The sequence below is a fragment of the Diplotaxodon limnothrissa genome, linkage group LG22 (assembly GCF_057381915.1).
Source record: "Diplotaxodon limnothrissa isolate DT_005_m linkage group LG22, D_limnothrissa_male_GT1.1, whole genome shotgun sequence".
Lineage (NCBI taxonomy): Eukaryota > Metazoa > Chordata > Actinopteri > Cichliformes > Cichlidae > Diplotaxodon > Diplotaxodon limnothrissa.
In genome coordinates, this window is record NC_140616.1 from 29,400,238 (window position 1) to 29,423,644 (window position 23,407).

Below are 23,407 nucleotides of genomic sequence, written 5' to 3' on the forward strand. Positions count from 1 at the left end.
TCCATGTACAGGAGGTGGCTGACAACTATTCCATTCCGTAGTCTGTATCTGTAGCCAGTCTTGTCCATGATGTCCTTGAGGAGGTTCAGGCCTATGCAGAACAGTAGTGGGGACAGATCCCGCACTTGATGGTGAGTGTTGTCCACCACATCCCCATTGAGCTCCTGATGAAGGCTCTTAGGGTCCTATTGATCTTGTATAGGTCTAGGCAGTCCAGTATCCAGCTGTGGGGCATCGAGTCATAGGCCTTCTTGTAATCAATCCAGGAAGTGCACAGGTTGGTCAGTCTGGTCTTGCAGTCTCGGGCAAATGCTCGGTCTACACATCTGGTATTCTTGCCAATCCCTGTCTGTGTCCCACTCATGTATTGAGCCATGTGCCTGTTCATCAGAATCAGAATCAGAATCAGAATACTTTATTGATCCCTGGGGGAAATTATCTGCCTGATAGGAGCTTCCATGTGGTACTGAGGCAGGTTATTGGTTGGTTGTTGGATGGGACCGGTCCCCTCTGTGAGTCCTTCAGGATCAGGACTGTCTGGCCTTCGGTAAGCCATTCCGGGTGTCTCTCGTCAACTAGCAGCTGGTTCATTTGTGCGGCCAGGTATTCATGAAGTGCAGTCAGTTTCTTCAGCCAGTAGGTGTGTACCATGTTGGGGACTGGTGCTGTCCAACTCTTTATACTGGAGACCCTTTCTTGGATGTCTGGTACAATCCATCTGTTGATCTCCCGTTCCCTTCTCCTGTCACTCGTAAAGACCCCGAGACACTCAAACTTCTCCACTTGGGGCAGGATCTCGTCCCTGACCCGGAGTGGGTATTCCACCCTTTTCCGGCTGAGGACCCTGGACTCAGATTTGGAGGTGCTGATTCTCATTCCCACCGCTTCACACTCTGCTGCGAACCATTCCAAGGTGAGCTGGAAGCCAAAAAAACCACATCATCTGCAAAAATCAGAGATGAGATCCTGAGACCATCCAAGTGAAAGCCTTCTGCCACTTGACTACGCCTAGAAATTATTTCCATAAAAATTATGAACAGAATCTGTGAGAAAGTGCAGCCCTGGCGGAGCCCATCATCCACCAGGAACGAGTACGACTTATTGCTGGCTATGCGGACCAAGCTCTTCCAATGGTTGTATAAGGACTGAATGGCCCGTAGCAATTGGCCATACACCCCATACTCCCAGAGCACCCCCCCACAGGACCCCTCGAGGGACACGGTCAAATGCCTTCTCCAAGTCCACAAAACACATGCACCCTAAATCCTAGAGATGATGAAGAGCTTATCCAGTGTTCCACAACCAGGACGAAAACCGCATTGTTCCCCCTGTATCCAAGGTTTGACTAACGGACGGACTCTCCTCCCCAGCACCCTGGCATAGACTTTCCGAGGGAGGCTGAGGAGTGTGATTCGCCTGTAGTTGGAACAAACCCTCCGGTCAGGAACTCGATGCGGACCTCATGCATCCCTGGGGCTCTGCCACCAGTGGCGGGTTATCTCCTTTGTCCCCAGACTCTGCTTCCTACACGGAAGACGTGCCAGTGGGATTAAGGAGGTCCTCAAAGTATTCCTTCCATTGCCCGACAATTTTCTCAGTCGAAGTCAGCCGCACTCCACCCGCACTCCACCCGCACTATACACAGTGCAGGTAGATCACCGCTTTCCCATCCCGAGTCGCCTGACGGTTTGCCAGAATCTCTTTGAGGCAGTCCAAAAGTCTTTTTCCATGGCCTCTCCAAATTCCTCCCACACCTTAGGCCCGCGTTGCGTTCCGCTTGGCCTGCCAGTACCTACCAGCTGCCTCCAGAGTCCCACAGGCTAACCAAGCCCGGTAGGACTCCTTTTGCAGCTTGGTGGCTCACCTCACCTCTGGTGTCCACCATTTGATTCAGAGATTACCACCACAACAGGCACCAACTACCTTGTTCAGCATCTCCATTGCAGAAGCCGCTGCACTGAGCTGCAGCCGCATGGTCCATTCTGACTCAATGTTGTTGAGGATCTCACAGACTTCTGCTAGGCATTCCCAGCACACCCCCACTGTGCATTTAGGTGCACCAGGGTGTCCATTGTCCTCCCCCTCCACCTGATCCAACTATCAATTGACAGCTCAGCCCCTCTCTTTACTTTTAGTGTCCAAACATGTGGCCTCAGGTCTGGTGATCCAGGAGGCCGTTCCACCCAATCACGCCCCTCCAGGTCTTGCTGTCATGGCCCACGTGAGCATTGAAATCTCCCAGTAGGACAACAGAGTCCCCAGGAGGAGCACCCTCCAGTACTCCAAGAAGACTCCAAGAAGGCTGTGTACTCTGAACTGCCACTCAACGCATAAGCACAGACGACGGTCAGGATCCATTCCCCGACCCGGAGGCGAAGGGAACAAACCCTTCCTGAGACAATATTGCACTACTTGCCACTTTTAGTCTTGCACGGCTCAAATTTGTACTGCTGCTCACTCCTGCCACTTTATCTCATGTGAAATTACATTGTCACCCCTCCGACCTACCTCAATACATGTCACTTTTCTATTTCTCTCTTTTATGTCTTTCTGTAAGTATCGACAGGAAGTTGAGCCGCTGGTACTCTGGTGCAGTCAGAACAATCTGGAGCTGAACATGCTTAAGACTGTAGAGATAATAGTGGACTTCAGGAGACATCCCTCAACACTGCTCCATCTCACCATATCAGACCACCCAGTGTCTACTGTGAAGATCTTCAGGTTCCTGGGTATTACTATCTCCCAGGACCTGAAGTGAGAGACTAACATCTCCTCCATCCTCAGAAAGACCCAGCAGAAGATTACACTTCCCCAGTTGTCTCTGGAAGTGTAGTCTTCCACAGGAGTTGCTGATCCAGTTCTACACTGCAGTCATTGAGTCTGTCCTGTGCTCCTCCATCACAGTCTGGTATGGAGCAGCCACTAAAAAGGACAGGTGCAGACTGCAGAGGACTTTACGGGCAGCAGAAAGGGTCATTGGAGCCCCCTGCACTCCATCCAGGACCTGTACCTCTCAAGAACCAGAAAACAGGCAGGGGAAATCATCACAGATTCCTCACACCCTGGACACAGACCTTTTGACCTGCTGCCTTCTGGCAGATGGTATAGAAGCCTGCAGACCAGGACCACCCAACACAGAAACAGTTTCTTTCCCCTTGCCCTTTCCCTCCTAAACCGTTGAACTGTCACATTGCAACTGCAGTTTATGTACACTCTGTGGTATTCATTTCTGTAATCCTGTATTTTCTGTATATAAGGATTTAGATGTTTTTATATTGTGGTTTATGTATATTGTTCATTGTGTCGTTCATATATTGTGTATTTTACATTGTTGTGCTTGAGAGACACCAGTGACTGGAACCATATTCATTCACATTGTGCCTGCATACTTGGCTAATAAATGCATTCGGATTCTGATCATTTTTTTCCCCATTACTTTTATTTCTTGTGGGCTCTCCTTTTTTCATTCATCTTTTTCTTTTAGAAAATATAAAACATAATTTTTCGCTGTTTTTTTTTTCTTTTTTAAATATACAAAAGTATATATTCAAAGGGTTTTGTCTTGCAGTTATGCATTCAGACTACACTTTCAAATCATAAATGTTAAATCACCAAGATACAGGACCAAATAAAAATATCACCTTTGTAATACACACATACCTTTGAGTAAAAGACCGGATAAGCCACTGTAGATCGTAAATTTTGAATGGAAAAAACACAAGATGTGTGGTGTTGTCCAAATTTTTGAAACTCCTTGGATACATCACATGGTATGTTGTTTTGTTTCCAACATCTCTTTCAAAGCCTTTTGTGGGCCCACGGTTTATTCTAAAAAGCACAGAGGATATATTGTTCATATTATCATCTATTGGATGATATATGTAGAATGAACATCCATACTGGGGAAAGAAAATATCTTATTCAATTGAGTTTAAGGTTTTAGCAGTGCTTACAGATATTTAAAGATAACACATGCATGACGATTTCAAAACAGTATGTTCTACTCTTACCTTATGACAATATCATGAAAGTCTATCAGTGGTCCATAATGCGATCCATTGAGATTACCAGAATTCCCAACCACAGCACAAGTTCTACAAAGGTCAGGGCTGGATCTTGTGAAATTGACTTTGGGTGGGAAGATCTGAAAAACCTTGTCCACTGTTTTATTGTACAAAGCGAAGTTGCGTCTGTCTGTCTGTATGCCCTGACATAACAAAAGTAATTAATTAATTTGTTGAGTTCACTAGCTTTTTTTGTACTAACTGATTATTCTGAGAGTATGTATTTTAAAAAGAATCCCTATTAGCACTGGAAATTTGGTTTAAAAGATGATAATGACTTGTCTTTGAAATCAGTAAAAAAGTATACATACATACATACGTTTAAAATACAAAAGTTAACATTTACCTTCCACCAGTTAAATGTATTCTCTGAGATATTGTTTGTGGGTGATAGAAAGGGCTCAGGAGATTCTTTCATAAGTTCACTAAGCCATGGGTCATATTCCATTAAACATTTGTTGCAGGAACAAACACTTTCATTCTGAGGGAGGAAGAAATCCTGGTACACATTTAAAATCCATGAAGCTCTAGAAAAGACTCCAATGGCAGTGGCACACAGCAAGACAAAGAAAACTAATGGTTTCCTCTGAAGCATCTTCACACCTTGATATTCTTGAAAGAGGATCTGATCCGTTCTGTAGATACATTACAAAACACAAGATTTAACAATGTGATAACACATGACCATACAGAATCACGTCATCACGCTGCAAACAAGACCAAACTGTTTATTACCACAATGATACTCAAAACAAGACCTTAGCCTTAATGATAGGATGCAACTAATGTCTACAAACATGCTTGGACTAATTGTTACTTCCACATCTCCAAAAGTTAATTCTGTTCATCTGGACATAGCGTTTTCAGTGGGAGAAACATTTCGTTACTCATCCAAGTGACTTCTTCAGACTCAGCTGACTGCAGGTTTCCCCACTCTTATAAGAAGTGCATTTGCACTATGACTGAAACCGGGCCACTGAAGGAACAATGGGCTGGGAGGTCAGTTCCTTCATCATAATTAAGCAAATTCTCATGACCATTGATTAATAACCACTGATCAAAGCCCACTAATCAATGGCCATGAGTAGCATTCACAGAGAGTTGGGGAATTGGCTGCAATCACAGCATTGTATGATGGCAAAAGATGCACCCTTAGGCCCCCTCCTCAATTCAAAGATGGTCTTTCCCTTTTTACATAAATGGCATTCTTGACTCCCCGCTCAAACCAGCGTTCCTCCCTGTACATCCTCATCATTGAAAGAGTGTCCACTGGCCTGTAGGTGTAAATAGAATGAGGAGTCCTGGCCTGACAAGGTAGCTCTTCTGTGTTATGGTATCCACTTTGCCAGAGGTTGTTTGGTTTCCCCGATATATAAATCCTGGAAATCCTCCTGGCACTTAACAGGGTACACTATGTGTTGGAGTCAAATTGTTAATCCCTCTTCCTTCATGTCCTGTTCTGACAACCCCTCACCTGCCTCATGCTTGGCAGGAATGTGGTCAGAGGATGAGGAGCCAGTCACTGCTGCTCCGAGACTCATTTTCCTTCGCCTCTCCTGCTTTCAGGAAGAAGCACCATCTGTGGCACCGGCTCTCTTCACCATGCTCAGAACCCTGGACTTCCTCAGCAGCTGCCCAACTCTGTTAATGAGGATTCGCCACCTGCTGAAGAAATCCCAGTGCCAGGATGTACGGTTCCACTCTAGATTCTTCCATCTCAGTGAGTGAGATTGACTCTTTTCCACGAGCTCTTGCTAAGTCTGGAACTACAAGAACAGATTCTGCTGTTTCCAGTTCAGAATTGAAAACAGTTTCTCGTGTTTTTAAAGCTACTGAATGTAGCTACTGAACCAGTGCTGACCAAGGCTGTGGTTTGTAGTTCCACCAATTTCCTCACAGCCGGCTTCCAGAACTGCTTTGTTGCTGCTGCTGGTTCCGCGGTCGACCTCCAGAAGTGTTCCGTTGCCACTGCTGGCTCCGCGGTCGGCTTCCAGAACTTTCTTGCGTACCCTTGGGGTACGCAAGTGGCTGTAGGGGGTATGCGGGTCGGGGTTGGAGTGAGGATCAAAAATTTTAAAAGCCGAAGTTTTATGTAGCTATCAAATACATGTCCTTGTAAGTTATATCAGGCCCTTGTAGAGCATCACCCTCTGGTGTTCAGCAAAACAATAGCTCTGACAAAATACATAGGTGTCAGTCATTTGGGCAAGTCACGCCCAACAGTTGAAGTTGCCTCCAAGCATTCAGTGCAGCACGAAAATGGACAAGTGGTTAACAAGAAAAGAAAAGAAAAGAAAAGAAAAAAAAAAGGCCCTACCACAGAGACACCGACCACAACAACCAATCAGCTCATATCTGAAGATGCATTTTCTAGTGACCGCACAGGTGATCAACAATGTGTTGTCAGATTTGGATGCTAGCATGGATGTATCTGTGGTCAAAGGAGCTTGCAAAGAAAAGATGTATCTGTGGTTACTAGCCAAGTGGCTAGCATAGCTGGAGCCAGTCATGTGGAAAGTGATGAAGTGTGTGATGCAGAGCGTCAAAGTGGGAGAAAGCATGACAGCTCGGACTGTAACACAACCTCAAAGAAATGCAAATATGATGACAATTATATTTTGCTGGGGTTCACGTGTATAAATATTGGTGGATTTTCCCGGCCACAATGTGTTATTTGTGCAAGAGTATTTTCTCAGAACTCAATGAAACCTTCACTTTTGCGCAGACATTTAGAGACAAATCATCCCCATTTGAAAAATAAACCAAGAGAATATTTTGAGCGACAGCTAAAATACCTTTCAACAAGTAAAACCTGCATTCAAGTGCCAGAACTTATGAATAAAAACAGACAAGCATCTTACATGGTCAGTTACAGAGTGGCTAAAAACAACAAACCCCACACTATTGTGGAGGACATCATTCTCCCTGCTGCTTTAGATATGGTAGGGACACTTTTGGGGGAAAAGGCAAAAAAGACGATACAGTCCATTCCATTAGTGGTGGGCGGATCGATCCAAATATCGATAGTATCGATCCCAAGTCGACATCGGTATCGGATCATACTAGCCTGGTGAGATTGATTCTTTACTTTGAGCTCTGCTTGTTTGCTATGCTGTGCTTTCGGCAAAAACGAAACAAACAGGTCGCTGGACTCACCGCTCCTGTGTCAGCAGAGAGCACTTTGCTCCCTCTCCCCCACTTTTATGTTTCGATGTTGCACTGACACCGTCAGGTGACTTAGACACTTTGGGGGTTGTTGTTGTACACACACACACACACACACCCTTTTTTTTGTTGTTGAGAATTTTAATTGTGATTTTTTGTATTATAGTTTATCAACAGTATTTGTTTTTATTAGTTTACTGGTTTGCCTGCACTTAAGATTAAAGGGAAAAAAAAATCGCCACCACGGCAGACCCGATGGCATTTTCATGCTTCACAGCATCATTTCTTACAATAGTCACACGGTTGCTGTAACAGTACATTCAACTTCAACTTCAGCTTCAGCTTCAGCTCTCCCGCTGGCAGCCGTACACATCACCACCACCAAACCTGCAGCGGCATCGCAGAACACGCCCTGCAACATACCCCCCTCGCCCGTTTTACCTCACCCCGCGAGCAGGCGAGGGAATCGGCGCCCCATGCCCCAGCCCAGCGATGGGAAAGTGTCCACTCTGGCGGTTCCCCGCGCCTCCAGAGGAAGCCCCGGGGCTAGCCTGATGGCCACCCATATGGCAAGCAGCGGCGGCGCAGCAGCCGTGGAAGTGAGCTGGGGCTCACAGGCAGCTAGCCCAGGACCATGCAGCCTGCGTGCCGAAGTGGACAGCATGCCGCCTTCAGGCGTGGCAGGACCCCCATGCACCTCGACCTCCGTCTCCAACTTGGCAGGTCCTGTTGGCGCGCCAGCCTCCGGCTCACCCAGAGCCGCGCGCTGTCCACCCTTACAGTGATCATACGGTTGCTGTAACAGTAGCCTACATTCAACGCTGCAGCCCTCCTGCTGCCAGCAGTACACATCAACACCAAAAAAACAATAACAACAACAACAACAACAACAACAACAGCACAAGCAGCGCACAGGTTTTAAGCCGGCAAGGCATCATTGTGGATGCAGTGAAGGTGAGTCCTTCTCACCTGCAGCGGCATCGCAGACCAAAAGCCGCCACAATAATAAAACATTTTTTATTTAATTATAAATAAATTATTTCTCCTAATTATGTCCTGGGTTTTAACTAATTAATAATAACAAAGGAAACATCACAAAAAACACTTGTTAATTAATTGCGATTTACCAATTCAATGAGGCATCCACCTTATTTATTCAAAAGTATCGTATCGGCGTTACTGGCCCGAATTTACTTGGTATCGGATCATACCAAAATACACTCAAAAAAATGAACTCAGCCTATCTCTGCTTTTACTAAAGTAGATTTTGTTGTTTGTTCTTAATAAACTCGATTTTGCAAAAATTCTTAAAGTGTTTGTGCAAATTTAATGAAATGTTGTTACTTTTTGTTGTTACACAAAGTCATTGAACCGCTCCGAGCTCCCTGACCTGCACTCAATCTACAGCAGGCGGTGCCGGACCAAGGCCAGGAAGATCGTGAAGGACCTCAGCCATCCCAACAACAGACTGTTCTCTCTGCTGAGGTCAGGAAAGCGATTCCGCTCCCTGAAGACCAACACAGAGAGACTGAGGAGGAGCTTCTTCCCGCAGGCGATACGGTCTCTCAATCACACCACCACACAGTACTGACCCACACATATGGTTCTTACACACACACTGGACTTTCTGGACTTTGTTTTTGCACAACACTGGTCACTATATTCTTCATTTCCGGTTAATACTTGTACAGCTGCTGTTATTGTGTATATATTTATTTATATTTAGATTTCTTCATACATTCTTATATAGTTCTATATTGTGTATTGTGTATTTTGTTGTACAGTTATTTTATTTTCAACTTTAATTTATATATTTTATCTTATTCTTCCCAGTTAAATTTACCCTTCATTCTAATTTGTGTTGTACAGTTATTTCATTTTTAACCTTAATTTATATTTTATTCCTTCCTAGTTAAATTTACCCTTTTTAATTTTTCATATTTATTTCCTATCTTATTCATAGCCTTTCCTTTTTTGTTTTCTTTAGGTCACGAGCAGTTGTCCAAGCATTTCACTACATATCGTACTGTGTATGACTGTGTACGTGACAAATAAAATTTGAATTTGATTTGAATTTGAATTTTTGAATTTGAACTGTGTCAACGTAACATTGTTGAGTAAATTCACAGGTTTGTCCCTCTGCACATACTGCTACGTGCAGAGCCCGCCTAAGTAAGGGCCAATGCGCATGCGCACCACCCTCTTTCTCAAGCTTGCTTTTTCTTCGCCATGTGGACTGGTTCAGCCGCATTTTTGTCCAAAAATCAGGTAAGAAGTCATTTTTCTTGTAAAGCCCGTCTACATATATATGTTCACACGTCAGTTAATGTCGCAAGTGCTACTAAGAAAAGAGTACAGGCAGGGTTTTGCCCGGTAAAGGTTTGCTAACGTGGACTTGCTGCACGTGAGTTTCCAAATGATTTTGGAGGGGACTCCATTGCAATAGCAAAGCTCTGTTTTCAGCCCAAATGTAGTGTAGCGCTAGCGTCGGTATGCGTCGGTACAGGCAGCGCATTCGGTCCGGCACGCACTTTCGCGCCGAGTTTATACTCGGACGCCTGACTGCGTTGCACTTTAGCCAACAACAGTGGAGTAGCGCTCCTCGCTAGCAGACAGGTTAGGGTGTATTTTCTGTCTAATATTTCAGCTTACGTTTTGATGTAGCTTGCAGAAAGCATTTAGTAAGCTGGTGTAAGATGAACTGCATTAATGTTGTACAATGTCCATGGGATTTCTCACTCGACTTTTAATGTCAGATTACACACACATTTACACAATATGCAGTGGTGATGATGTAGATCAATAAATTCATTGTTGTAGCATACAATATTAAAAATAAAACTGATTAATATGAAACATTAACAATGTTTGCTTCGGCTAAAAGTTATCAAGGCTGACGAAGGCTGACGAAAGCTTGGTTTTGCATTTGCTGGATATTTGCTGGATATTGATCTGAAAACTCTTTTTTTTTTTTTTTGCTGCGTCACGACTAACTTTTTAGCTAACGTAAGCTAAAGTGGCAGTGTCTGTTTTTGTTTTTGACGCTGTCGCCGGTACGAGATTCCAGAATGGCACCACTTACCTCAACATCCAGCTGTGAAAGCTGCATCAACCTGAGCCAAAAAGTGATCGAGCTGGAACAAAGGATATCCACGCTATACCAAATCCAGGGGGCTGAATGCGAACTTGACACGATCCTCCTTGGCAAAGCTCAAACCACCGCTACTAGCGCTGAGCTAGCCGACACAGTGCACCATCCAGCTGCTGTGTCCCAAGATCCCGCCAACAGTCAACACAGGCTCTCAACTTGCGTCGCTGGTGCTTCTGCCAAGGACGAGAACTCCTGGTTTCAGCTAGGGGCCAGACCCAAGGCTCTGGTCAGCTCCACTCCACTCCAACCAGCGCCATGGACCATGGTTGAGACGCGTGGTGGCTGCAGAGGGGGCAGGAGGATCCGTCTCTCGCACCCTCACCCCTCCGGTGCGGTAGTATTGGAGAATAAATTCAATGTCCTGGATCCTGTGGACTTTCCTCCTCTGACCGCTAGCCCTCGCCATCCCGCTGTGTCGCTGAGGTCTGCGCCATCTCCACCACTACGCCCCCGGAGCCGCGGCGGGCAACCCGACGCTGTGGTGCAAACTCACCGCGGAGAGCTGTGCTTTACCCCGGCTCCTCGGAGAAGAGGACCCACAGCGCTGCTACCTGGGAGTCACTCACGCAGTCCGGCTGGCGCATCTCAATCTGAACACCCCCGGTGTCGCGGCGCGGGCGTCTCAGATGGCCAACAGCCCTCGGTGGCACCTCCTCTCTCCACGCTGGTCCTCGGGGATTCCATCGTCAGGAACGTGCGGATGAGGGGGGCGCTCACGCTGTCGTTCCCGGGAGCCACTGTTGTTGACATAGTGGACAGAATTCCCAACATTCTGGCATCCCACCCACAGGTTAACCGGCTCATCATCCACATCGGCACCAATGACATCCCCAAACAGCAATCTGAGCTGCTGAAGTTGGACTTCCTCGAACTCTTCAGCCTCCTTGGTCAGTTGCAGGTGAGTGCTTTTATCTCTGGGCCCACCCCCACCTGTGGCAGAGGGATAGGCCGTTTCAGCCGGCTGCTCAGCCTTAACACCTGGCTTTCCTCTGCCTGTATCTCCCACGGCATGGGTTTTATTAACAACTTTGATGCCTTCTGGGAGAGGAGGCATCTTTTTGGGGCAGACGGGCTCCACCTCAACGCCTGGGGACGCCGTTTGCTGTCCGCCAATTTGGCATTTGGCGTACAGCACTCCCGCACATCGCCACTGTCTGCCACTGACTGATGTTCCCCTGGTCCCAGCTCCTATATTTGTTCCACTTTTAACAGTAATACACAAAACTCTGGACTAGGACCTTTCTCTCCCACAGTCAACACAATACCCGTCATAATCACAAACAGAGAGCAACAGAATTATCATAAATCCAGTAACTCCAAAAACATTAATAACCTCCGGCCTCTTCAAAAATATCAACATCCATTCAACTCTATTGTCAATAATCCACCAGTCTCAATCAGTATGGCACTTTTAAATGTACGCTCTCTGTCGAACAAGTCTTTTATTATTAATGATTTAATCTTAGATAATAAACTTGACTGTTTATTTTTAACTGAAACATGGCTGGGCTCGGATGCACCAGTTGTTCTCACTGAGGCCTCCCCACCAAATTTTAGTTTCTCTTTTTCTATTAGAAGTGGTAAGACAGGTGGTGGGACTGCATCTTTAGCCAACAACACACTCACCACCAAACAAATTTTATTTGATCATTTTACCACTTTTGAATTCCATGCTATTGTTTTCAGCAGCCCTCCAGTTTTATCTGTCACAATTTATAGACCACCTAAAGACAGCGCTGCTTTTATCAAGGAATTCTCAGAATTTTTAACAAACATACATTCAAAATATAATATGATAATTTTAACCGGTGATTTTAACCTGCACATAGATAATCCTTCTGACCCTGCAACAAAAGAATTCTTAAACATTCTTCACTGTTTGGATTTTATCCAGCACGTCACGCAGCCGACTCACAACAGAGGACACACTCTGGACCTGGTCATCACCCATGGGCTGTCCACCAGCGTGTCCTCTGTTGTTGACTTGGCTGTCTCTGACCACTACTGTGTGTTTTTTAACATCACCGGTTTTATTCAGCGGAAGACCTCAGTGCGAACTGTGAGGAGGCGCTATCTAACCTCTGAAGTGACTGCAAATTTTACCAGGGTTTTAGTCAAATGCCCCCCTGTGATTTTACCTGCACCCTGCAATTTGATTTTTAGTTATTTTAACAGCAAACTGAAGAAAAGCCTTGACTCCGTTGCTCCACTCACCACCAAAAAGATTAACGTAAAACATGCATCACCCTGGAGAAACGAAGAAGTCAAAAAACTCAAAAGAAATTGCAGGGCAGCAGAAAGGAGATGGAGGAAAAATAAAAATAATATCAACCATCAAATATTTTCCGAGCAACTTAAAATGTACAATAATACATTGAGGAAGTCAAGAAATTCATACTTCGCCAAAATAATCAGTATTAACAAAAATAATCCCAAGGTCCTCTTTTCCACCATAGATCATTTATTTAACCCTGATTTTAAAAGCTCCAAAAGAACCCCCACAGACTCACTCTGTGAGCAGTTTGCAGACCACTTCAGGGGAAAGATCAGCGCCATCAGATCTGATATTTTATCTAATCGTGATATGTTTGTAAACACATCTGAGGGCTCGATTGTACCTGAGGAGACACTGGACAGCTTTGTCCTGGTTAATGCTGAGAACTTTCAGAAGGTTTTCTCCACAGTGAGACCCACCACATGTCTTTTAGATCCAATCCCCTCTTCACTCTTTAAAACACTTTATGGATTTTTTGAGGCTGAGCTTTTATACATGATGAATTGCTCTCTTCAGTTGGGTGTCTTCCCTGCTGCCTTTAAAACGGCGGTGGTGAGGCCCCTTCTGAAGAAGAGCAATTTGGATTGTAATGATTTTAATAACTACAGACCTGTATCCAACTTACCATTTTTAAGTAAAGTCTTAGAAAAACTTGTTTTTACTCAGATTACTGATTTTGTCAATGATAGACAGATCCTGGAGATATTCCAGTCTGGATTTAGGGTGAACCACAGCACAGAGACTGCTCTCCTAAAGGTTTTAAATGATCTTAGATGTAACTGGGACGCCCAAAAGCTCTCAGTCCTGGTGCTACTGGATCTAAGCGCAGCCTTTGATACAGTAGACCACGCTATTCTTTTAAACAGACTAAAACACATGGTGGGCCTCTCTGGTGCTGTACACAACTGGTTCACTTCCTATCTCTCTGACAGATCTTTTATGGTGAGTATGGATACATGCTCCTCTAAGATCCATGAAATGACATGTGGTGTGCCTCAAGGGTCGGTTCTAGGCCCTGTACTTTTTAATTTGTATATGTTGCCTCTCGGCAGTGTCATCAGGAGGCATGGAGTGAACTTCCACAGTTACGCTGATGACACGCAGCTGTACATCTCCGTGTCTCCTGATGACACCAGACCAATGGATGCCCTTTTTAACTGTATCTTGGATATACGATCTTGGATGGCAGAAAACTTTTTACAGCTTAACCAGGACAAAACTGAAGTTTTAATTGTCGGTCCTGAGGCTCAGAGAGAGAAACTCTTGTCTAAATTAGAGGCATTTTCACTATGTCCTTCGCTACAAGTGAAAAACCTGGGTGTTATTTTTGACTCTGAGCTTGGTTTTATCCCACATGTTAAACATGTAACCAAAATTGGATTCTATCATCTAAAAAATATAGCCAGAGTTCGCCCTATTCTCTCTCGGGCCAACACGGAGATGCTGATGCATGCTTTTATTACCAGTCGCATTGATTACTGTAATGCCCTGCTCTCTGGTCTTCCTAAGAAGAATATTTCAACTTTACAACTCTTGCAAAACTCGGCAGCTCGTGTGCTGACGAAGACCAGAGGGCGGGCCCACATTACACCGGTTTTAGAATCGCTGCACTGGCTCCCCGTGTGTTTCAGGATCGATTTTAAAGTTCTTTTATTGGTTTTTAAATGTCTTAATGGTCTTGGGCCTTCTTATCTCTCAGATCTGCTTTTACCATACGAACCCTCGCGGACCCTGAGGTCCTCTGGTGCTGGCCTTTTGATTGTCCCTAAAGTCAGGACACATACTCACGGAGAGGCAGCTTTTCAGTGGTATGGTCCTCGTCTGTGGAACAGCCTGCCGGAGGAGCTCAGGGCCGCAGAGAACGTACATGTTTTTAAGAACAGGCTCAAGACCCACCTTTTTAATTTAGCTTTTACTTAGCGTTTATTTATTTTTTATGCTTATTTATTCTATCCTGTTATTCTATTATTAATTTAGGATTTACCTAATATTTTTTGATTTTATTCTTATTCATTTTTTAATCTTCTTACTCTATTTATATTTATATTTATATTGTATCCTGTTCTTATTTATTTTATCATTTTACCCTGTATATATCGTATTGCGTCATATCTCCAGTGTTTCCTCGGAGGGCGCTCTCTGCACCGGGGCTGTTATTGACCGTGGCTGCTGGTCTCTGGGGTCCTCTCAGCCTGGTTGGGGGGCTCCTTGGCCTCCCTCCTGCTGTGTGCCCAGCCCGGAGGCTGCGGTCTGTGACCGGCTCCCGGTGCAGACGGCTCTCTGTTATAATGTTTCCTCACTTGGCTCATGCGAGCCCAGCCCAATTTTTACTCTTTAAGTGTGCGCGTGTGTGTATGTGTGTGTGGGGGTGGGGGGATATATGTGTATTGAGAGTGTGGGGAGTGAGTTGGAGGGTGGGGTGGGCTGCTTTTAACTATGTAAAGCACTTTGTGCTACATTTTTTCTGTATGAAAAGTGCTTTATAAATAAAGATTGATTGATTGATTGATTGATTGAATGTGCAAATTATTTAGTTTTTTCAGGGACAGTGTAATGAAAATGTCTTTTGTGCTTCTCCCCCAGATACGTTGATGTGGCAGTGCAAATTGTGCAAAAAAGTGGTGTCATCACGAGCTCTGTTATTAAAACACTACAGGTTAGTTCATAGTAGACAGCAGTATCCATGTGCCTATTCTGATTGTGTCTGTGTTTTCAAAACATGGAATGCTCTACATAGCCACTTAAGCAGATCACATACCCAAAGAACTCTAGACAAGTCTGTGAGTTTGGCAACATTTAACTGCCATTTGTGTTCCTGCTGCAACATAGCTTCAGAGCAGGAGTATTTTTCTCACATTAACAACCATCTAAAATGTAACGAGACTGTGCATTGCATGTTTGAGGGTTGTTCTTTCAAAACAAATATCTATGGTACATTCAAGTCTCATCGAAATAGGAAACACAATCCTTATACCTTAAAAGACTTTAAAATCGGTATTGCTAACACTATTGTAGGCCAAAAATCAGCTGATGACAGTACAGACACTATTGTAAAAGAGGACATAAGTGCAAATATTGATCACGATACAACTACAAGTGAGACTGAAGATTTGGCAAATGTAATAGAACTTAATTTTGCATCTCTTTTACTTAAGTTGGAAAACTATTTTCATGTTCCCAGCATAGCAATTGACGAGTTGCTTTCAGAATTGCACTACCTGATAAGCTGTGCATCAGTGCCTTTGACAAATCAAGTAATTGTAGACATACTCAAGAATCATAACCTTTGTCTAGACCAGCCTGTTATTGAAGAACTGACAAAGGCAGTTTCTTTTAACCCTTTGTTAAAAGCCATAGAAAAGGACGGCACACTTGCCACTGCCTTCAAACGCAGACAGTATTACAGAAAACATTTTGAAGTTATTGATCCAATTGAATACATTCTCGACTCCCAAAGCAAGAGGACCTTTCAGTATATTCCTATTCTAAAATCATTACAGCAGATATTTAAACAAGAAAACATACTGAACAAATTTGTCACTAGCCACAATCAGAATCCTTTTGTAAATAAGGAAAAGTATACATCATATAAAGATGGTCTACATTTTCAAAATAATGAGTTTTTCTCAGGCGGTGAACTAAGAATCTCTATTTGTCTTTATGTTGATGATTTCGAAATTTGCAATCCATTGGGGACATCACGGAAAAAGCATAAACTTTGCTCAGTTTACTGGATTTTAGGTAACTTGCCACCAGGTAGTCATTCATCCCTCTCTTCTATTTATTTGGCTCTCTTGTGCAAAAGTGAGGACCTTAGGACCTTTGGCTATCCAAAAATATTTGAGCCACTTTTGCAAGACCTTGTCATTTTAGAGCAGCAGGGAGTGTTCATTGACAATTTAGGGATCAACTTTAAAGGCACTGTCCAATATGTAGTGGCAGACAGCCTCGGAGCTCATGGATTGGCCGGTTTTGTGGAAAGTTTTTCTGGAGATTACTTTTGCAGGTTTTGTACTGCTACACGCTCAGAGATTGAATCAAAAGCTACAAATAGTGACTTTTCTCTGAGAAGTGAGGAGCTCCATCGTGTACACATAGCAACTGCACGTGAGACAGGGGTAGCTTGTTGTGGTGTGAAAAGCTCGTGTGTCTTGGCAAACAGTCTGTCTTTCTTCAAGGTCACTGCAGGATTCCCCCCTGATCTTGCACATGACCTTTTTGAAGGTATTGTGCCTTTTGAGATAGCTGAGTGCCTTCGAATACTAATAGGCAAGAAGTACATCACTTTTGAAAATCTAAATAGACTTGTTCAGTCATTTCCCTACAAAGGAGGGGATCAGACTAATCGCCCTCAGAAATTGCCTCACAATTTTCTTAGTAAAAAAACTGTTGGTGGCAATGCACATGAAAATTGGTGTTTACTAAGACTTCTGCCACTTATTATTGGACAACACATACCTGAAAACGAACCAGCTTGGGAACTTCTACTAGATTTGAAGAATATTGTTGAGCTTGTTGTGTGTCCTGTTCATAACAGTGACTCAGTTGCATACCTGGAGAGTAAGATTTTAGACCACCATCAAAGGTACAAAGAAGTATGCCCAGATAGAAGACCATTGCCAAAACATCACTTTCTGGCTCATTATCCCTCAATAATTCGCCATTTTGGTCCACTTGCCTTATTATGGACAATCAGATTCGAGGCAAAGCACACATTTTTTTAAAAAGTTGCTAGACACACAAACTGCTTCAAAAACATAACCCTGTCTTTGTCAACCAAACACCAGCTCATGATTGGCCATTACATGCATTCATCAGGCTGTAGCAAAGCCACTTTTGAGGTTTCACGAGTCTCGGCAGTCCCAGTAGAACTTCTCAAACGTGAAATTGCACATTGTCTTGCTGAAAAGTACCCTGACACAGCTGTAGTTAGCCTTGCCCAGAGTGTGTCTGTTGCGGGCATCTACTACAGGAAGGGCATGTTAATAGTACATGGATCACTGGGGGGTCTGCCAGAGTTTGCTGAAATCCTGCAGATGTGTATTTTGGCAGATTCGTTGGTGTTTATAGTAAAAAAACTGAGCTCGTGGTACACTGAACACTATGGATCCTTCAAAATTGACCCATCTCCAAAGGAAATTTCTCTTGTTGCACATGAGGATCTGGTGGATTGTTATCCACTTTGTGACTACCAAGTCGGAGCTTCTCGCATGGTTACATTAAAGAGATACATACACTGTTCAGGTAATTTTAATGTCCATGTTGCCGATTTAATTTATGTGCTGTATAGCAGTTCTTCTCAAAGTTTGGTTCTTAAAAATAGTTGGACCAGAACTTAAATCTACTCGGATATGTTTCAAGCCTTGTAAAAATACTAGAAAAAAAATTGTGCTGCAAAATTCTGAATACCACTAAAAAAATACCTGCTTCACCATTGTAACATGTACTGAAGTTTGGGAACCACCTGCTCATGTTCTTGCACTTATTTTTTAGAGTAACAGTTGGAGATTGGGACATCAGAAATGACAGCCCCAACAAAGCTTCTGATAATCCTGGGGGAGAACAACGCACTCAAGTTAACCCTTCCTTTGGGGATACCAAAGAATGTTAACGAGCTCAAAGCGGAGATTGAAAATCAGTGCGGAGTTTCTGAACAGTTCAGATTGCAGTACATGGACACAGATTTTAATCAGTTCCTTAACATGACATCCACATTTGATCTAAAAGACATGGACAAAATAAAAGTGATTAAAACAGGTGTACCAGAAACATCCACTGGTAGTAATGAAAGCAGTGTGTCCTCATTTAACTTGGGTAGCCCCTGCTCTGGCCACAACCCTGATTATGACACAGATATACTGTCATCGCCAGAATCCAGGTCATCAAGCTCCTCGAGCTCAGCAAACTCCACGCTGCGATCAGAAGCCTGGCCACTGGACTTTCGCATACCTGAGTTTAGCTTCGATGTAGAGCTGCAATTGACAAAAGGCAACCAGGAATTCCAAGCCAATGGAACACTTTTAACCCTAAAACCAAAGCTCAAGTCTGACATTTTAGAGAGCTTGTCTTCAGAAATTCTGAAGTACAAAGCTTACCCTTCAGCGACCATGGTAAACAGACGAGCGATCTGTCTTCTTAACGGCCAAAAGAACGTAGTATCACTGCGTCCGTCCAGTTGATCATAAACAAGCTGAGCAGCCCATGGTCTGCCTGTGTTATTTACTTCTGCTGTCAACCGAGGCAGCGCGCTGCTCTGGCTCCACTACGGGGGACTTCCCTCTGTGACAAGAACGCTTGATGTGCGTTCAGCGAACAAAGGTGAGGGACTCAAGCGGCAATATTACTACGAGGCAAAACGTATCAGAATCGAGTTTTATCACTTTTCACCTTTGCGCCTTGCCGCATTTACGCGGCTCACAGATTCGGATTTATCACTCTGTAATGATGCGATGGTCTGTCTTATAAAATCAGCTCAAAAGTAAAGCTATTGCACCAACATGCTTTACCTTACAAACAGTTTTGAATCTGGTACTTGTTGGTGTTGTCTGTAATATTCAGATTGTGGTCCTGGATGTCCTCTGCTGTTGGTTGTTTTGTGCCGGGATCACACCGTGCGTTTTTTCGGCCGTCGCACACGGCTGCCCATGCAACTCTCTTACGGTGTGTTCACACCGAACGCGATAGAGGCAGGCAGAGCGTCAGGCTTACATGTAAAGATGGAAAGGCGCGCTGACCCGCGATTGCGGCTCCCGCGAAAATTCGGAAGCAGATTTGCGTCGCGAAAACGCGAAAACGCCTGAAACGCGCGTGAGTGTAGCGCGTTTCAGGCGTTTGACTCGCGAAAAAAACCACGCGCGTGAGTTTATGTGTTGCATTTTGTGCATACACGCGTTTCGCGTCCCCCGCTCGAGTTGGAAAAATCTGAACTCCAGCGTCAAATCGCGCCGCGACAACCAATCAGGAGCCTGGTGACGTGGCTGTTACCTAGTTCAAAGGGGCAGATCCAGCCAAAGCCCTTTATTCTTCAATAGAAGGAAGGCTAATCAATGCCGTAGCAAACAACCCGGAGCCGTACGACACCAGCTGCTTTCTGGACCGAGACAGGAATATAAAGGACGAGCTTGGAGGAAGATATGTAAAGAGATCGGGCAACCTGGTAAGTTCATTCATTTTTCTTAAGTTTTCTCTAAAGTTTTCACTGACCCGGGGAAGCCGCACAAAAGCTAGCAAGCCACCGCTATTTTCCCACTGACGTACAAATACCGTTCTGCTTTTAGGCATGTTGTCATTTAGGAATATATTTTATTGTTTATTAATAAACAGCACACAGTGGTCCCGCTGTTCATCCGTCACTGCCTCTTTTTTTTAAATTTTCTTTTTCTTTTTTTTGCACCGTACAGCATTGCATTCTGCAGCCTGATTGACAAATCTGCTCCGTGTCGTGTCTCCTGCGCTTGCCAAATTTATCATGTTTGGTTTTGATAACCATCACGTCCAATAGAAAAACAGCACAAAAACACCCATAACTATGAGCCTCATTCGGAAATAGACACCTGCACCGCGAGGGAAAAAGGCGCACGAAAGTGGCAGGCAGATGAAGACAAACCGCGGCATATTAATACTTTTACGTTTTGCAATCTACAAAGGCTTGCACTTTGAGAATCAACTGTGAGAACTGTGACCAATGTTCATGTGTGTGTGTGGAAAACAGTGTATAAAGTGCGTGGCCAGGGGCTAGTTATTCTGAGAACCCCTGCTGCAATAAATGAGGGACCCCTGTATATACTTTCTCTATGATTATTATATTCAACCTGTTAACATTTAATACTGTATTGATAGAACCAACTGATTCTGAAGCAGAGCATCCCCTGTTGATTCTCCTGGCTTCCCAGTCCCTGAGCTCCTGCTGCTGCACCCACAGGTATGTACAGCAAGCACTGATACCTTTTTAGTCGGTGGGATTGCCTTGTGATCACCTTTACTAAAGATCTACAACCAATCTGATTATATCCTGTTTTTGTTTTTTTCTCAATGTTGAAATTAAAATCTAGTAGCAGCCTTCTCATTTCTTTGTGTTTTGTGCTGTTTTACAGGCCCACAGGGGAGGACGGCTCCGAGGCAGATGAGGGACGGGTCCCAGGACGGTCCATCGGTGGTGGAGCTGGAGCCACACCAGTCTCCAATGGAGCATTTCCTCCTCAGCCTGGTTCCTGCTCTGGAGAGCCTTTTTATTCCTGTCTCTCTGTAAATACTTATATTTTATATATTTATGTTTAATGTATTTCTGTGTGAGAATTTTAATATTATTTCAAATAAATTTTTATAATGACTAATGTCTCAGTTCTACTACACAGCAAATGTTGGCACATGACTTGACACATGTAGAATTTATTTCATATTATACTAATGACAAAATATACTGATACAGTGGGATGCAGAAGTTTGGGCAACCTTGTTAATAGACATCATTTTCCTGTATAAATCGTTGGTTGTTACAATAAAAAATGTCAGTTAAATATATCATATAGGAGACACACACAGTGATATTTGAGAAGTGAAAAGAAGTTTACTGGATTTACAAAAAGTGTGCAATAATTATTTAAACAAAATCAAGCAGGTGCATAAATTTGGGCACCACAAAAAAGAAATGAAATAAATATTTAGTGTATATCAATGTGTGTGTCTCCTATATGATATATGGGGTGCCTTTGTCTGGACGTGCTTCCCATCCAGAGCTGCACAGCACAGAGGGAAATTCCAGCGCTCCTGGAGTCCCTCTGTGATGGACCGCCAGTCTCCAGGTGAAGGCACAGCCATGAAGTCGTCCACTAGACAGTCCCAGATGGCCGTCGCTGCCTGGGGGGTGATCTGACACACCGACTCTGTAACTGAACGCTTGGTGCTGAAGGAGTCCGCGGTGACAAGGAACCTGGACAAAATTGTTCAAAATCAGTATTATGTGTACTGCAGTTACAAAATACATTATTCAAATTCCAAAATACTTTTGTGATGTCAGATTTAAATTACAAAACATGAATCTTACATAAAACATTTTGTAATTATAAGGATAATTACAAAATGTATATTAGATAATATCTAAAACAGTTGTGTTTTATTTTAACTTTAACATATCATAATTTGATTGGTAGCAACTTTCACAACTACAGTGAGCCAATCACTCATAATTCCTAAACATGTCAATCAGGTAGGAATGAAGTGAGACATTAATAGAAATAAAGAGTTGTATGTTGACATGTAGCCCTTTCCTTGCTTAAATCATTAATATTTTTGAAAAATTAATCTGTGATAAGACAGCTTATCAAGATAGAACCATGTAACTAGAGATGAACCAAACTGTTCACAGTTTTATCTAACTCTGTTTTAATAAAGGCTGTGACCCCTGCTATAGAGTCTGACAGCTGCAGGGATTATATACAAATATTCAACTATCCCAGAATTAAACCAGGTCTAAATAAAAAGGAGTGAGTATCACTACAAAGGTTAACTCAGTGGTCCTAATGCTACAGTTTGATATCAGCAAACACCGAGCGCATACATTGATGTGACACCACAGCCATGCTATCATCGCAAACACTGATAACAGCATAAATCGAATTAAATCGGGACTTGATGAGAGCTTCTGAGTATCACTAGAAATATTATAAACAGTCGTCTTTGTACCACAGTTTGCTTTCAGTAAACACCGAGAGCATTCACTGTTAGCATAGCACATCCATGTTAGCAGTGTATAAATGGATGGTTTAGCATATTAGCACAGGTATCAATAAAGGACTACCGTATTAAACACTTTTACTAACCTCAGGCAGACGGACAGGCGCTCTGCAGGTGGGATTGAGCGCCTGTAATTGGTGTCTAGGCGGGCGATTCTGGGACCGATGCGGGACAGCAGGTCCTCAAACTGGCCGAGTGAATGACGGTGATAGCGCTGGAATCGGCCGTCATCCAGGCGCAGCTCCTGGAGCAAGTGGTGAAACTCACCAAACTGCTCACGCCTCTGGAGGACCTGATGGACCCAGGTACGGCAAGGATGTCCTTTACGCCGCTACTCTGCTCTCCACAGTAAATAGAGAAGGGAGACTCTCTCTTCAAGCGCTAGCTCGACAGCTGCCATCTTGCAAAGATACCGGTCTTGCAAAACTTCCTCCCACATCCCTCCCACATTTCCAGTTCACGCGCGTTAAAATATGATATTTTGGGGCGCGATGGATTTTTCTTGGACACGCGTAGAGGTGCGAATGTGCACGCGTCAAGTTAGGGGCGTTTGGGGCTTTTTTCACGCGCCCATCGCGTTCGGTGTGAACACACCGTTAGGACTCTAGAGACGTGACACACTGTGCAACACACGAGTTCAGTGACCCAAACTCAAGCAGAGATATAGAAAACATGCAGAACAGTGGGCCCTGAGGACCAGGGTTATGGGAAACCCTGGCTTAATACTACAACTGTTTTTTCATTTGTCCTTGCAAAACCTCCTGTTCAAGTCCTCCAAACATACCCACATCACCCCGCTTCTCTTCCAGCGTCACTGGCTGCTGGTCAACTTCAAGGTTCATTTCAAGATCCTGGTTCTGGTCCTTAGGGCCTTAAATGGACAAGCACCATCATACAATGGAGATCTTCTCAGTCCCAACACCCCCAGCAGGTCCCTGAGGTCCAGTGATCAAAGCCTGGTAGTGCACAACAGTCCAAAGACCAAAAGTGACAGATCATTGCTGCTGTGGCCCCCAAACT

At 44.0% G+C, this 23,407-nt stretch overlaps 2 protein-coding genes across 3 annotated transcripts in view; one reads left to right on the forward strand and one right to left on the reverse strand.

The window, feature by feature from the left end:
* LOC146610119 (CMP-N-acetylneuraminate-beta-galactosamide-alpha-2,3-sialyltransferase 1-like) overlaps window positions 1-23,407 on the reverse strand; it is a 42,633-nt gene that overhangs the window by 13,775 nt on the left and 5,451 nt on the right. For both annotated transcript variants that reach the window (XM_085346708.1, XM_085346707.1), the window contains exons 2-4: window positions 4,411-4,699; window positions 4,011-4,207; window positions 3,661-3,828 (exon numbers count right to left, since the gene is read on the reverse strand). In XM_085346708.1, coding sequence (XP_085202834.1) covers window positions 3,661-3,828; window positions 4,011-4,207; window positions 4,411-4,659 — 614 coding nt within the window. In that variant the 5' untranslated portion in view covers window positions 4,660-4,699. The remainder of the gene's footprint in view (window positions 1-3,660; window positions 3,829-4,010; window positions 4,208-4,410; window positions 4,700-23,407) is intronic.
* Window positions 12,890-14,575, forward strand: LOC146610120 (putative RNA-directed DNA polymerase from transposon BS). The gene has a single exon (XM_085347060.1). It carries the CDS (start codon window positions 12,965-12,967, stop codon window positions 14,573-14,575), a length of 1,611 nt encoding a protein of 536 aa, XP_085203186.1. The 5' UTR covers window positions 12,890-12,964.